The sequence below is a fragment of the Vollenhovia emeryi genome, unplaced genomic scaffold (genome assembly GCF_000949405.1).
Source record: "Vollenhovia emeryi isolate VEMERY1.0 unplaced genomic scaffold, V.emery_V1.0 DF939122.1, whole genome shotgun sequence".
Taxonomy (NCBI): Eukaryota; Metazoa; Arthropoda; class Insecta; order Hymenoptera; family Formicidae; genus Vollenhovia; species Vollenhovia emeryi.
In genome coordinates this window covers 682,409-699,250 of record NW_011967244.1, presented here as the reverse complement: position 1 = coordinate 699,250, position 16,842 = coordinate 682,409, and the positions used below count along the sequence as shown (strand labels likewise).

At 42.5% G+C, this 16,842-nt stretch overlaps 1 protein-coding gene across 2 annotated transcripts in view; it reads right to left on the bottom strand.

The window, feature by feature from the left end:
* LOC105569866 (amphiphysin) overlaps window positions 1-16,842 on the bottom strand; it is a 46,821-nt gene that overhangs the window by 3,832 nt on the left and 26,147 nt on the right. The window contains exons 2-7 of one of the 2 annotated variants that reach the window (XM_012026643.1): window positions 7,779-7,914; window positions 2,203-2,393; window positions 1,541-1,813; window positions 942-1,060; window positions 661-704; window positions 243-440 (exon numbers count right to left, since the gene is read on the bottom strand). In XM_012026643.1, the coding sequence (XP_011882033.1) occupies window positions 243-440; window positions 661-704; window positions 942-1,060; window positions 1,541-1,813; window positions 2,203-2,393; window positions 7,779-7,914 (961 nt within the window). The remainder of the gene's footprint in view (window positions 1-242; window positions 441-660; window positions 705-941; window positions 1,061-1,540; window positions 1,814-2,202; window positions 2,394-7,778; window positions 7,915-16,842) is intronic. The other variant, XM_012026644.1, reaches the window with a different exon arrangement.

The window sequence follows — 16,842 nt, the reverse complement described above, 5'->3', positions numbered from 1 at the left end:
TCCTTTATTATGATACTTCGTGTTTGCGTTTTCATATTAGAGCCTTATGAATTTGATTAATTGTTAAAATAGAATGTTTCTAGATGCAAACGGCACATTGTAGATCAGACTTAAAGAAATTCGAACGTGAAGTATCACTTATAATATGCGCGACTTCAGCTGAAGTCGCTACGATAGGACAACGTTGGGAAGGGAAGCGCGTTAAAGAACACGGCAAGGTTCTAAATTTGCAAGCGGCTTACCGACTGGAATATCGTACAGCTCCTCCACCTGTTTGGAAGGCGCGACTGCGTTCTGCGGCGACGCGTCTTGATTATTGAGAGAATTATCATTGCTGTTAGCGTTGCTGTTAACGTTGCTGTTAGCGTTGCTGTTAGCGTTGCCGTTTATCTGGGTGGTCGGCGACGTGTCTCTGGCGGCGGGCTCGGTGTCGTCCAAAGCTGAAACACGCGAGAGGAAGCACACTCAAAACTGAACTGCCAAGCCACAAGGCGGCCTTGCGGAACTCTCAAGACCCTCTTCCCGAACGTCTCTCTGTCCCTCGCGTCTCGTTCTTCGCGGGCAGCGAGGACATTACATGCGAGTGTTAGCGACACACGTATATAATTAATGCACACGCGCACAAATCTAACTCTAACGAAAATACAGCACGATAATTACCTCCTGAGATATTGTTCTGCGCTGGCTGCGTGTTAATTATTAGGCTGAAACAAATCAGAGTTATTAATATTGTATAACTACACCTCTCGGCTTTTGCACTTTGTACAATTATTACTTTATCGTATTTTATGTAACAACCGCCTCAATATCACCGTTCTACGCGATAGCGGTGCACTGCAAAATTATGTTTTTACCTTATAATTACTGTCTTTACACGCAATTCCTCCGTGCGTTTAATTAGTAATCTCGATTTTGCAGAATGTCGATTTTATAATACTTACGACGAGTTCGCGTTAGGCGACTTCGGCGATTGCGGTTCCGTGTTCTTCTTCAGTGTGTAAGATCCCCGTTGACTTTCATTAGCCAATTTGTCGACGATCGCTTCTAATTCGGAATATACCTGGAAACATGAATATAAATGAAGAAAGCAGCTATATATATATATAGAGAGAGAGGAAAGTCCTCTATTGGGAGATAGGTTCCTAACATGAGATAGCAGGGTTTCTGCTAAATTAATAGGCATCATATGTTTCATCATGAATTTATTGCCTTTAAAGTGAAAATCCTGTTTAGTGGAAAATCATCGCTAGAACGTACAATCGTGGTGAAAAAAAGATTCGTGATTGAAGCTGGATGTTGAAAACTTACTGTCTCATATTAGAAGCCTATCTCATTAAGGTAGACTTTCCTCTATATTTAAAAAATTTGTATTCAACTCTCTATTGTTTAATTTTATAATCCAATAAAGTAACAATCAAGTTCACCAAGTCTGCTCGGAATCAGTTGAAATATAAAATTCTGCGGTATTAAATCCTGCTCGAAAGAAACATCTTTTGAAGCTCCCATCCTTGCGGCTCATCTTCATTACTTTATTAGATACCTTGGCACTTTCAGTGTGAAACACTTGCTCCGCGGCAAAGAGCGTTTGCAGATTTGTGACGAGGAAGAGAACGCGCGAGTCGAACAGTGCCGGCAGCTCGTCGTGCAGCTCGGAATTTAGCTGCTCGTATGTGCGTTTCGCCTCCTCCAGCATCTCCTTACCCCGCGACACTTTAAGCTCGTCCCTCTTCTTTGGATTGCACTGCAACGACTGGAAGTTGTGTCTCTGGCTGTCATAATCCACCAGCTTACGTCCGCGCTTGTCGACCTTTTTCTGAAAAACCGGTGAAATCCTCGAAATGTGTACAGCAGCTTGACTAATCCTAAACTGCTACTCGTCCATTCTGATCCCGTAAATATCGCACAAAGTACCAAGAGGAATTTGATAATTTTAATAATTAATAGTCCCTTTTACAAGGACAGAATAATATTATTTATTCTCTTCAAGCCGGTGATAATCGAAACGGGAACTCCGTGATTTGGTAAGAAAAACGCGCGTGAGGGGAACAAGATGAAGATTAATCAATTTAATACTAATATCCATCTAGTTGCGATTAATTAATTTTACTTTTTACGGCAAATTGAACATTTAGAGAAGAGTATTATTAGTGACAAATAAAATCAGGATTGTTTGCTCGCAATTCCATGCTATGCGGGACGTACCCTCATTTCCGGGAATTGGCTCTGATATGTGTTGAGCGGTACAAGAACCTGGTCCGCGAGCTTGTGAGTGAAATCTTGCCACAGCATGTCGAGATTTTGTGCCTGCACGTACAGCAGATCGTGTCCGGTCCACTGGCTCTCGTAGATCTCATTCAACGAGTCCATGAGGGTCTTGGACGCGGCCTGCACCGCTGCAAAAAAAAAACGTCGATTCGCCCTCGTTTACCTCGTCCACCTTTCGTTTGGCGTTTCAATTTTCATCGGCGGAACGTTATCACCGCCAACCGGACACTCGCGTGGCGATAACGACGATTCGTATCTCCGCAGCCGCGTAATGCCCGTATCAGACTAGCGATTACATCTGCGATTGTGATTGGCTAGGCAGTCATTAAAGTTTGAAATAGCCAATCGTAATCGCCGATGTAATCGCAATCGCAGTCGTTAGTGTGATACGAGCATATAGCTTTACCCCTGGTCCACAATCTTGCTTTGAGTAAGCTGTAAGATTTAAACCCGTAAGAAATTAACCAACCACAGGTGAGAGTGAGGGGAATAAATGTCTGTGATTCGTTAATCAGACACAGTCAAATATGAGAAGAATGATCGACTGTCATTGGCTGATTTCTCGCGTTGCGGCTCAGGGTCTTGCGTTTCTCGCGTCTATTGCAGAATAAACTTAAGTCCCAGTCTACAATAGATGATTTAAGCCTTAAGAAATTGACCAATCACGGTCAAGTATGAGTAGAATACGCGACTGCGATTAGTCAATTTCTTAAGGCTTTGGGTTTAAATCTCCATTGTAGATGGGCACTAACGCCAGTCGGGAGAGACGACGCGCCGTTTCGCAAGAGAAACTTTTTCACGCCGATTTTCCATCGCGGCGACACGCGTGTCTTTTTACGTTTACGGGGGGAATAAACGCGCTACGCGGGTGACTACTTTCCTGACCTACATCTAAACCTCTCCTAGTGCATTCACCTGCGGCCGATAAGCCGATTGCTTACAAATTCCTCGGCGCAAGAGTTGCAGAGCGGCTTTATCGCCTGCATCGAATTTCGACGCCCGGGACGCGGCAAAAGGAGAGACGAGAGACTAGGACGTAATCCTCGTGTAACATTTAATTTATACACGGTGTTGCAATACAATTTTTCAAAGATTTCCTCTAATTGGGCATATGTGATTTGCATTTCGCGCGTTTCAATTAAACACCTCCGAGCCGAAACATAAATGATATATTAAAACCCAGCTAACGAACAAAACCAAACGGAACACTTTGCGTAAAAAAATATCAATCCCCGGCGAACTCGGAAAAATTACAGTCGTTTCTGACACCGACGCCCACTTTATAAAATAGTTACATTTATCGGCGAGAATAATCAAGCGGTCTCACGGGCTGCATTATAAATTAATTTTAATAAGTGCCAATTTTAACGAGCGCAACTGAAGGCAGTCAACATCGTTCACGGCGCTAATGCGCTGAACTAATGTGCTCAACTAATTCGTCGTTAATGCAAATAAGTAAAGCGGCTTGCCATAATTCTCAGTACGATCGCTAGTTGCTCGGTCCAACGAGTCGTCGTCCTCGTTAGTTTCTTTTTCCTCACATCTGGAACCTGGACTAGAACGTGCGGCGATGGAAATCGCGAAAATCGTGACGAATCGCCGGCGATCGGATTTGCAACGCGTCGCGGACGCACTCTCGTCGTATATCTCGCCGCTGTCCGCGTTTTACGGTTTACCACGTTTCGCATGCGGGTATTTAACGCTGCACCGTAAAATTTCATGTCAAATTACAACCATTACGGTGATATTGGGACCAACTGTTGAAGGTGTTACATTCACATACGTCGGCGAATTTATATCTCGTAGATAAAATTGTTACCTTATACCACAAGTGATAAGCTTCATGCTTTTAATTTTTCGTGAAATGTAACCAATTATCTGCAAAATAGGAGTAAGAAAATAATTTTTGTAAAGCGTAATTCATGAATTTGTACACGGAGAGAATTTTCCCTTAAAATTTACCTTGAAAATCACGCAATCATGGGCATCTTGAACTTTGTGAAAATTTTTTGAAACTTTACATTTGATTAGTAAAATGTATGTATAAAAAATTTCAAAAAATTCTTTAGTATACATTTTACTAGTAAAATTACTAATAAAATGTATACGAAGTTTTATTACTAGCAAAATGTATTGTATGATAAAATTTCAAAAACTCTCATAAAACTCTTAAAAGTGCCGTTTTGTCCCACGATTACATGATCTTCAGTATCAATTTTAAGAGAAGATTCTCTCCGTGTACATTTCCGTTATTAATAGTGTCATTGTTGCATTTATCATTAATATAACTTTACATACTTTTTACAGCGTGCATCCCGTCCGCCGAGCGGATAAGAGAAGATCTAAAGGCCTGTGTCCACGACGCTAAAACTTGGACCAAGTTCTAGCATCGTGGACACAGGCCTTAAGAGACGCTAATGCGAGTACCGCACACTCCGCGAATTAACATCTCTGCCGAGAAAGTCGTCCGTGACGTTTGCTTAACGGGGACCAGCGTGCCCGAATTCGCCTGTTCTTTTTTGTGCGTCGATCTTTGAACCCGCGAAAATAAAAATTCAACTTCGATTTTCGCGGTCGACGACGTCGAGAAGCGTGCATATTCCCTGCGAGGCGGTGGCTATAAAAAAAACACGCGAATAACGAACGCGTCGCCGTAGACCAGCCAAGCATGGAAAAGTTGTTTGCGACTAACGTGACTCGGGTGGGAGGGATTAAAGATCGGATGACGTTTTTCTATTGATTTCGCCACGTGTCTGTCAGCCTCGTGTCAAGACTCGCCGTCGAGGTGAGACCGAGAGAGAAAGAGAGAGAGACAATGAGCGCGCGCCGTCGCACCGGGTCTCTAACTTCTAATTGCAAAACGCACAATTCCACTCGTGAAGCAGGTAGAAACCTACAGAGACCCGAAGACCCGTCAGAGAAAATGTGAAACGTCCAGATAAATCGTAAAATTTCCTGACAATTCCCGGTTTTCCAGATTTCCCTGACCACTGGACACCCTGTTTATTTACATTCATAATAATTTTAATTGACAATTTTTGATAATAACTTAAAACTGCCAATAAATTGAAACTTATGATTCATGGTACAATCATAGAAATCGAATCTTCAGTGGTTCGATTCGACTCGAATTCCAAGCGACTCGCACACCTCTACACGATGTATACGTTGCGCGATTAATTAGGCTATAATTTTTTACATTATAAATCACAAATTATTATTTATGAAAACCAAGTGCGGCGCGAGAATTGACCTGCCGTTGAAATTTGGGGCGATACAAGTCGAGTATTTGCCGCGCGAGATAACGATCTCTCTTTACCGTAGCCGCGACACTCGAAAAGCCAGATGTGCGCGAGAGCTGCCCGTATCAATTTCCAACTGTATCTTATCGATTGCAGAGCTGACGCGGCACGCCGGGCTACCGTCTTATCTCTGAAATATTTAACAATCGCGGTAAGGCCGCGCGCGCCACTTAACATTTCGGTCGCACGCCGGGCGCGAAAAATCGTGGCGCACCGCGCGGAGAGCAATTCCTTCCTGCCGACTTGCCTCAAAGGTCGTTTCGCACGTGTCGTACACCTCCGCGGTGCATTACCGAATATACAGGCGATTAAAATATTACGTCGATACCGACTGACAGTAATTGATGTCCCGCGCGCGAAACCGCCGGGTCGTTATTCAACGTCGAGTTATTCATCTGTCCGTCATTCATCCGCGCGCGTTGAGAGTGTCGAGACGGACGGCGAAAATCATTTCCCCGATTGCCGACGACAGTCTTCGTCAAGTTAACAGAAACACGCGGATTCCCCGCGTGCCTAGCAATGCCGATCGCGGGACGGCCGCATCTCACCGCGAGCTTGAATTGGGCGGTAGGCCGGGCTAAGCCAGCGATTTTTAATAATTAATTACTCGTTAACTATTGCGAAAATTGCAAAGTGGTAGACTTTTCGACTCAGTCTAGTCCGCTCTATCCGTAAATATGAGGTGAGGCGGGTATTACATAACACCCTGTATATTTACGCAACTTCGAAATTGTTTGTACTCTTTTTATCCGCGTGCGGCGTGAAAATTTGGTTACACCCAGAAAAAAGATTTAGTTAGGTTAAACAAATGAGATACGTTGAAATCATACTTCTTTGAATCCACTACATTTTTATTTACTTTTACTAAAACAATTGCTAGATGTGAAGAAATAGGTATGATTTCTCCTAGAAATTCCATTCCCCATCGAGTAAAACTTTGGTTAAGGCAAAGAAATCATTTCTTTGAAATTAATCGAAAGTCCAGCAGGGTCAAAATTCAAGCAAATTTCTTTGATATCAAGCAAACTTTTTGCTGAGTGTACCCGCGTATTCCTTCTGTTGTCGACATTTATATAATTTTTACATGGCAACGAGGAGAGATTACGCGCCGAGGCATACAAATCAACTGTGAGCTAAGCACGTATCGATAGCAGCATTTATCTCAATCCTTGCAAAAAAGAGAGGACAGAGTACGAAGTTACGGAGCAAATAATTCAGCCTCCACGTGAGCTTGGCAACCGGGTCACGGCGCGGCGGTGCAAGGTTGCGCGAATATTTCTTCTCTCTTTAAAGCCTGATCTACAATGTGCTCTTTGTGCCCGGAAACATTCTACTTTATAGCCAATAAATACGTTAAAAAAACTTGCGCAAGTTGACAAATTGTACATTACACGCTGTGCGTCGCCGACAAATTTCTCATGCGTTTTAATTTACTCTAGATGCAAGGAGCGCGTTGTAAATCAGGCTTAATGCGCGTTGCGTTTCGCACGGGTTTGTTAATTCGCTCCTACAAATACGCGACGAATTTTACGTACTACTTACATCACGCGGATGTGTTACGACAGAAACCAAAAAAAAAAAAGATCGCTCGGAAGACTCTCTCTCCTCGAGAATTCGTGAAACAACGGGTATTTTAATGAATTTCAATTTTTGAAGAAACTGATATACATTAATACGCTTTCTAATTAAATTTGTGCAGCGAGAAGAAAACGTACGTGAGTGATTAAAGAACTCATAACTGAAAGAGAATTGTAATCTTCAAACTTTGGGTTTGAATTACAGAATTACAGAAATTATACTCGGGACCTTAACAGCAGGTGAACAGCTATCGTCGCTTCTACCGTCTGCAGTTTGCAATTACGTAACACGAAATTTTACATCTGTCTAATTGTCACGAATACGTTGTTAAATAAGCGCTTACGTAAAATCCTAATGCCCAATCAATGCCCGGCCTGTTCCAGGCGCTGAATAGATAATTAAACGTGCAATCGTTCAAAAGATGCTTAACCGCGACGACGCATGCCACATACTATACACGCATTGGAGACTCCTATAAAGAATCTCTTTAGAGCGCACCGTTAAAATCTACGCAAACTTAAGCATCCGATTTATCGCGTTTTCCCTCCGCACCGCGCGCGAAACAATTAGCGCGACCGCTATTGACTGGTCTAAAGGGTAGACGAATTAGTTTCGCTCCGCGGGACGACTTACCTCGAACACACCTGATGTAATTGTTGAACTCCTTTTGCAGTCTGTTAGCGGAGTTCTGCTGCCTCGTGAAGTTCTGCAGGTGCTCGTCGAATATGTCGTCCGCGGTTCGATCGACCTTGCCCAGATTCTGTAGAAACTGCAACGAGAAAAAGAGGCGCCTTCAATCTCTAGCCGTTCGCCTTTACGTATTAATCATGCAGCCGCACGTATCGATCCGAGGTGAAATTAATATAATTTATAAAAATTATAATATGCAATAAAATAATAACGGAATGCCACTGAATATACGTTCTATAATGGATGTGACGTAATTTATGCAAAAGATTGAGAGGCGCATAAAAGAGCGAAGCCTTTAGACGACGCTCCTACGAATAAATAACGGTAAAGTCGATAAAACATCGTTTATTGAATCACATTCGTATAATCGGAAGGCTTCCTGACGGAGTTGAATGAAACCCGGTGCGAGTGAATTTTTGCGTGGGTCGCTTTCCACAAATGTTAGCCCTACGTAGGCGTTACGTAAGATGCTCAATTTTTCTCCCTCAGACTTTTCAGTCGGATCAAAATTCGACTATCAGAAACGTCATCTTTTTAATCTCGAATGTATCGGTTTCCGTATTTTCGTTTACTGTTATCATTCTCGAAGAAATAATAGTGAGCGACACACCCACATACAGTACATGTAGTATGCGTGTGTTGCTCACTATTATTTTTTATTAGACTTACAAACTTAGTTTCAGTGATGCCATATTGTTCTTTAGTTCAGCCGGAAAAGCAAGCTGCTTTCGATCTGTATACATGTAAGCCATTTAATTTGTATATTACACAAATGTTTCCGCGAAACAGGCAGTTTTAAGTGCCAAAGGTGCAAAAGTGCAGAATCGCTCCAGCATCCCCTTAAATTCTTAGCCAGTAAAATAATCTGTACAGCATCCATGCGGATCATTTTTTGGGTAAGTATCTCCGTTAAAAGAGAAATTTTTCGATCTACGCCAACAAAAAACTCCACACTCGCAGGCCTCGCGAGTGCGTATCGAATGCAACATTTTTCGTAGGGTTGACTACAACAATGCGGGTAAACGTATGGCCGTCGCAAATGAGGCCTTTGAACCGCGCTCGTCACGAAACGATAAACACCGTCTGCATTATCATCGCGCCGCGTGGAAGATCTATGATAATCGCGCACCTTATATCGCGCCTGTTACTTAAACTTTAATTAACATGATCTCACGGACGTTACGTACATTAATATAAAAACGTCAAAGCTGAGAAGCATCAGGTAGCTCGCGTTTATTCCGGGTGTTAAAGTATTTCCTACGCTTCGTGAATTCATTTATGAGATGCATAATGACCGACACGACGTTAAGCCTTACGAATCAGTTTCGCAAAGTAAAAAAAGCGCCGATAAATACCGACAAAAATAATAAACAGGATGTTCGTCTCGCCGAATGCGTGAAAATTATATATATATATATATATATATATTCGCGTAACTTTCTCGGCTGCTGCTGCTGCCAGGTTAATAAAGAGATCTATCGGAGCCTCCGTACTCCACTGCCATTGTTATCGGCAATAAGGCGCGACGATGTGAAAGGATGCGGATGATGTAACAATAGCTATCGACCGCGGAGAAATTTCACGCCGGGAATGCCATTCGTCGATTTTCATTTAGCTCCGTGGCACCTGTACGATGATCTTCGATGACGAGAAAGTAGCCTCCTCGGGAAATCATTTAAAGGAGCTGCGCGATCAGCGAGGTCACGAGGATTCGATTGATTTTCAGATTTCGATCATGACATTTACTATAAAATGTATGGCACGGAAAAAGAAGAGAGATTATATATCAGATTAGATTTGCCCAAGATCATACCTTACATATTTGGAAGGTATCTTACTTTATATTTAAAAATACGTTCGAAATTAGAATACTTTATTATTAAATTCCCCAAAAAATTGTTACGCTTTTTATTACCGCCAGTTTTAAAAGTTGTTAGGTAAAGACTAGACCTAAAATTGTATTTTACATAGGAATACTTTATATTTAAAATTAGACTGTTCGACTATTGGATTCAAGAAATTTTCTATTACAACCAATTTTACCGGTAAAAAAATATCAAGTATTCAATTTAAAAAATAATAGCAAGCAGCGCATTTCTAAAAGCTATTCAAGATGCATATCCCCTCTGTCTTTTTCATCTGATGCGGCAAAAAAAGTAGCTGATACTTCAAAGATTAGAAACAACGTGGCGAGGAAGATGCTGCCGGCGCCCATGTCGGCCGTCTCTCTTGGGCTGGGCCAGAAATCAAAGACTGGAACGTCCGTGATGGAAATCGCGAGTCGGTCATTGCGTAACCCACCTCTATCGCCGACTGACTCCGTTCGCGAAGCCGGTGATCTGTCCGCGGAGGCGAGAGGTACGCCGACCTTCTGCCGTGCATGCGGACCGTCCCCGCTCTCCTCGCCCCGTCTCGGGGAAACAAGAGGAGGAAATCGCGCGTCGCGTTGTATCATCCAGTAATTTCCGTTCTCCAGTTCCCCGGGAATTAATCGCGCCGGTTGCACGCGGCGCGACTCTTATACTGCCAGCCAGTCGGAACGACACACGTCAAACTAGTTCAAGCCTTCATCGGTCTAACCTTCCGTTGTCTAACGTGACCTCGAACCGGCATTATCGCGAATTTGCAAATTGTGGACGGTTAATGTGCAACGGACTCAAGCATCGCGCGAGATGAATCTATAATACATTCAGGACGAGACCAACGAGATTAATTAGGATTTTTAATTCATTGTTCCCAGTTTGAGTTAAACGTCTACGAATGAGACTTACCAACGGTATACGATACTATTTTTCCTACCGGATTGCTTACGAGAGCCAATCAGGATTCAGCCTTAAATCACCTGATCTAAAATTCTGCATCCTTATTGGCTCTTGCAAGAAATCCAGCAAGCAAAATAGTATCGTGTGCCGCTGGCTTTAGATCAGGTGGCTTAAGGCTAAAGCCAACGACACACGGTGCTGTTTTCCCCACTGGACTGCTTACGAGAGTCAATAAGGATGCAGAGTTTTAAGCCAACAGCACACGATACTATTTTTCCTACTGGATTGTTTACGAGAGCCAATCAGGATTTAGCCTCAAGTCACTTGATCAAAAACTATGCATCCTGATTGGCTCTCGTAAGCAATCCAGTAGGAAAAATGGTATCGGGTGCCGTTGGTTTTAATTTTCTTCCGAGGAAGTTTGTCGATCGGCGAAGTTATATCAACCGTAAAGGCAATGGCATGTTCTTTATTTATCTGTCTTATCTCGATAATAGAATTATCATATGATGATGCATAACGATATAACTCCTGAAATCGATACGTATAGAAATGGATATGTAATACGCTTTCATCTTTATCGTGCATACGAATCTTTACGGACCTAAGCATTCATCGAAATTATTGATTGCCTGACGTATCGATCAACGATTTAAAAACGTGGCATCGCAGCTGCGACATTAATTATGGAATTTCCACTTTAATTACCTTTATTCGACGAAGCAGTTGATAAAACGCATGTGTTGCACGCGCGTCCGGCATTTCGCCCGCTATCAGAGGCATAAACGTTTAGATTAATTCTTTCAACCGTCTCTATGGTGTTATTAAAGGCGGTTAACCCGCGCAACGATGTTATTTATCGCCTTATTCTGACAGAGCGGTCATTTATAAAGAAATTGCATTTTGTGCCGAGGTACAAAACTGGACGCCAATTTTCCTGATATTAAACAAAGTAAATAATGGTACGATAATAATATAATGTTACACGTTTTGTTACAATCGCACGTAATTAGCGAGATAAACTACGAAAGAAACTTTTAATATGAATCGCGACAGGCCTGCGAGACTCGGTTCTCGTTCAGGAGAGTGAGAGATTAATCCTATTAACTCGCTCGTGCACTTTCAGGTCAAGATCATCCTGTCTGCCATATATAATTTTCTCGTCGTAACTTTAAAGGTACTGTTCGCTGCTACGATTTCTATCTCGTTCCATAAAATTAAGACAGCAAGCTCGCTTTTAAATGAAAGCGGTTACACCGCACATACATCATTCCAAGAGATTTAACGCAGAAAATTCGGATTAAACCTCACGGTATCCATCTCGATCGTCTCGTCGCATAGGCTCGAGCGGGGGGGTAAACCGCTGACGGCATTGTGGTGTACAGATTTGCGGCAATTACTACACGGAGAGAAGTTTCTCTGAAAATTTATCCTGAAAACCGTGGGACAACACGGCATTTCGAAGAATTGTATAAGTTTTTGAAATTTTACCATACCTTTAATTATACTTAGTGCATATTTTACTAGTAAAATGTATGGCAAAATTTCAGAAAACTCTCATAAAGTTCTTCGAAATGCCACGTTGTCCCACGATTACATGATTTTCAGGGTAAATTTTAAAAGACAATTCTCTCCGCGTAGGCATTGGTGTACACGATTTCGGTCAGCGGTTTACCCCTCGGGCACGAGGGCTAACGTTTAAATGACCGGGCACGTAAAATGACGTGATATGCCCCGTGACAATAGGATATATTTGGACAAAGAGAAAAGAGACTAGAGCAACGCGAGATAATGCAGCGTCTGTTGTCTTCGACATTTAATATCTTTTATGAATCATCGTCCATAGAGACAGTGCTCTCATCGCGAGATAAGCCCCGTACGGCCTGCGTATTATATTAACGGGGCAGCAAAAATAATGTTATCAGAGTGAGTCACGGCGGTGACTGCCGCGAAAAATTTCGCCCCGCAAGTCGCACTCGCAGACACGCGGCAAACATAAGCAGATATACCACATCCTATCGGTTATACGGTATATCGGCTGTACCGTTACGCATCGTGATACTTGTTTCGCGAAATATTTGTTTTATGAAAGAACGCGAAACTCGTTAGCGCACAAAGATGTGCATACCTCCGCGGTGCAATCAATACGCTGGTCGTTATCGAGCCTGATCTAAATCCACGAGGAGTTTACGTGTATCTCTCTCTATCTCTCCCCGATGTGTTCGCCGAGGATCATTCAGTGAAAATTGCATATCTCGCGTGTGAAATCGGCCACGACTCTATCGCAACCTTTACGAGAGGGAGATTAATGCACGCACGCGACCCTGATTGGCGGGGTATTGATAGACGTTCGAGCGTCGCCGTCACCGACAAGGCCTACTGCACGGCTGCGCCATGTTTTTACCAGTCCAGAGGCACGAGACACGATTTTTGTCACGATTCCGAGCGCCTTCGTACCGTTATCCCGTTAACATGGTCCCCGTTCGATACCTCGTAACAGGTGAGAATGAAGACTGAACTCGTTTACACGCGTAGCCGACTTGCATATATTATTTTAATACAATACTATTAGCGCACGACTCTTGCAACTGTACGAGACGCGAGTGCCGAGATGACACAAACGTTCTGTCATTGCGTAATTGTTATAAAAAAAACCCTCCATAAACAAATAGAGTTAAATAGGGCCATTGCGATGTAAATCAAACAAACGAGACTGCCTTTAGGTCCAAGCGGGATGTCGGTAGCCAATAATAATCTAAAAATGTGAATTCCCCTCCGTTAAATTCTGCGAGTCTCGTGAATCTTACAAGTTCTACAAACATCCCAAATCCCGTAAGTATTACGTGAGTAAACGTCGTTAATAGGACTTTTATTAGCAAGCCTTAAATTATTGTGAAATTCCTTTAACGATTCCGCTCGATCGGAGGTAACTGTCGGTACCCAATTGCGTCGCGATTCTGGAAATCTTTTTTTTTTTCCGAGACATTATCCTCGACAGTCAATTACTCGCTGCTTCCGGCGTTTTCTGTATAAATAGGAAAACTTTCTCTCGCGCGATAGGTAACGTGCCTAACGGGAACACGGAAGATTCCTCGTCGTGACTCGCGTTCGACTCTTACGTCGCGCATCCCGAGAGGATTTACTTAAAATTCTGAGCTACCCGCCGGCGAATTTCTATTCCTGTCACTACTCGATTTTCCAGGTGCCCGGCGCGACGAGGGCGGAGCTTGCATGTAGGTACGCGGTTGTACATTACTTTGCACAGTAAGAGCAATAATATGGGCCAGGATTTTTTTGATGGAGACGCCCCCCTCCCCTCCCGGGCACTTTCTTACTTTACATTAGAACTGTATCTGATTAGTCTGAATACCTCGGAGATTTAATCTGCGTCTCGCACGGGTGTGTTAATGTGCGACGTGATGAGAAATAAAATATTATAAAGATAATGACGCGAGAATTCTTTTACTTTCCTTTAATTCTTTTACATCTACCACCGCCTGCTGAAAATAGGTACTCGCAACGATCAAGCGTTGGAACGTGACCAATTACAGCTGTCTTGCCGCTGGTACATTCGCGCGCGTTGGTAAACTTGACGTGTGTATAAGTAACGATACTAATTGGTAGTGACGATAATTAATACAGATGACATGAATAGATAGCGCTAGAAAAGAACTAGAATTCTGGGCTTCGAAATCAGAGCTGTATTTATGTTATTCTACGTGAGACGATTTTTCGAGGGCTCAGCTTCCTTTTACCCGGTTCAAACGTTAATCCGTCGGACGCCGAAAGTAAATCTGCATTTATGTACCGCTTCGGGACGCTGTACTTTTAATAACGCTGGTTCCAAATCCGCACAGACCCGGACGTGTCGTTTCCGAAATAGAATGGTCCTCTCCCGGTTTTATTAATAGTCGAGCAGATGACGCGAATGTGCCGTTGCATCGCTATTATTGTGCCATCCTATGGCCCCGTTTCGCCACTTGCTGTTCACATTGTGCTCCGGGAGAGCCATTGTCGTAGAGACAGTGTTATACGGGAAAAAGTACCGAGTACTTTTGCCGTGAGTGAAAATTATGTAAATCAAACTTGCTGTAAGAGAAACGCCAAAATTTCTCTCGAAGTAGCACTTCTTTAATATAAGCTTCATAAAAATGCCGCAATCTTCAATACCGATTAATAATTATGCAAGCTAAAATATGATAAAATGTTTCCTATTGTAAATGTGTAATTTAAAAAAAAATTTCTCTAAAAAATGTTAAATAATAAATACCCAATTTTTAAATAAGGTTGTTAATTATATATGAAGTCAGCTTTTTAAATACCATTAATATTTAACGCGAAGAAATCCGTAAAGCACTGTGGTTAGACTACGCAACGTATCTAAAAGGACGTAAGTCCAATGATAGCGAGCCGTTAACGAAAGTGACAAAGCTTTTCTAGGATCGCGACGAGCGAGCGAAGCGGAGATGTCTTTTTCTGGCGTTTCGCGGATGGTGTTGTTCTCGGCCGGAGCCGCGCGCGGAACCAGTCGCGGAGACCACCAGGAAGGAACGAGAGGAGTCGGAATGTTGGCGCGGAGTTCGGACATCAACCTCTCGGGCAGTCGGCCCGCCGTTCGCCACGAGCGGCCAATCCGGCGCCCATCGGCGAACGGTAATTCGTGCCCGTACATGCGTACGCGACCCACGGCTTGAACCCTTTCTTGCTTGCTCCCCAATGTGAATGAGCGAGAGAGAAAGAGGGAATACTTTTTTCTTGTGTGCGCGTGTGCACTTAAATGCTATTCTTGTACTTAAATAAATAGGCGCTTCTGCTGTGTCATAAATAGATACTGTCATGTATACGTTTTCATTTCAATACATTAAGTTTGAATTGATATTAATATTGATATACCTACACCGAGAACACTTTTCATTGGATAAACCAATTAAATAGTGCGTCCGATGGTTTATTTTTCCGATTACGTTTACGGATTAAATTATGGATACATCCGATGCAATGCAGTTACTGATAAAATGTGATTGAAAAACCGGTCACATTTTTCATCGGATATACAATTTAATCGGATACATCCGTTTGTTATTAGGTAATTGGATTATCCGATTATATTTAATCGGACATTTTTCTCAGTGTATTAGAATTTATTCACTTTGGTTGCCAGGTTCGTCAGGACACCCACCGTAGTTATTTTTCGTTTCAAAAACTATAATAGATTCCGAGAGCTTAGATGAATTAACACAAGTGTGCAATTCCAGTGTCGTAACGTGTTCATGTTTTGTCCCTGAAATGCTCGTCCGAAACTTTTGCGCTGTCGCGAGGCGAAGTGCGTAATGACAGGACGGAAACATGTGGTCAAGGGCCGTCGATTGAATACACATAATGAAATACCGAAGTTGCAATCTCTGACAAAGTATCGGCATGATCTGTCGTAAGTCGTCGATGATCAATGTTAAATTAACGTGCAGAAAACCGTGTAAAATCCAAATAAATTATAAAAATTACAGAATTATTAAAAAAATCACTGTAGTAAAATCAAATAAAATTACTACAGAAGTTACACGCTATAGAAGAAAAATCCATTCCTACCCATCGCTCATTTGTAAATGTTAACTGTAACGTGTTTACATTGAGTTATCCATTAATTCATATAATCAACATAGGCAACAACACGTGGAGAAACAGGTGAGGCTAACAATATGATCAACGATTCGTTAAGAAGACTGCAACTTTACATACAAAGTTATTACACGCGACTTGTGCGCAACATTGTGATAACAGGATGACGTTACAGTTTATTGCGTCGCCATAAAATCGCTCTTAAAGTTACGCCTTAATGGCGGCGTTACTGCCGTTCTTTGCTAATTATATTTTGCCTGCTATCTAAACCTGATATTGTAGGTCAGGGCGGGAATTTTACGAGCACTCCGTGCACCGTTAGAAAAAAGAAACGGTGCGAAGAACACGACGTCTATGCAGGGCGGTTACAGCCGGTTGCAACCGCTGCATCGCGACATGCATCTTGAAATCTTGAAATAACATCGTAATACGCGTATCAATCGTTACGCGGTTATTATGGCAGTCGCACTACATATCATATGTATATTCCCTTAAAATAAATGAGACGTATAATCGAGATGTGGTACAATTTCTTGCACGCTAATTTATACTCACTTTTAATTAGATTAATCTCCACGAGCAACCGTAGATCTCCATATTTGCAATGTCGTACGTTTACATTCACAAAA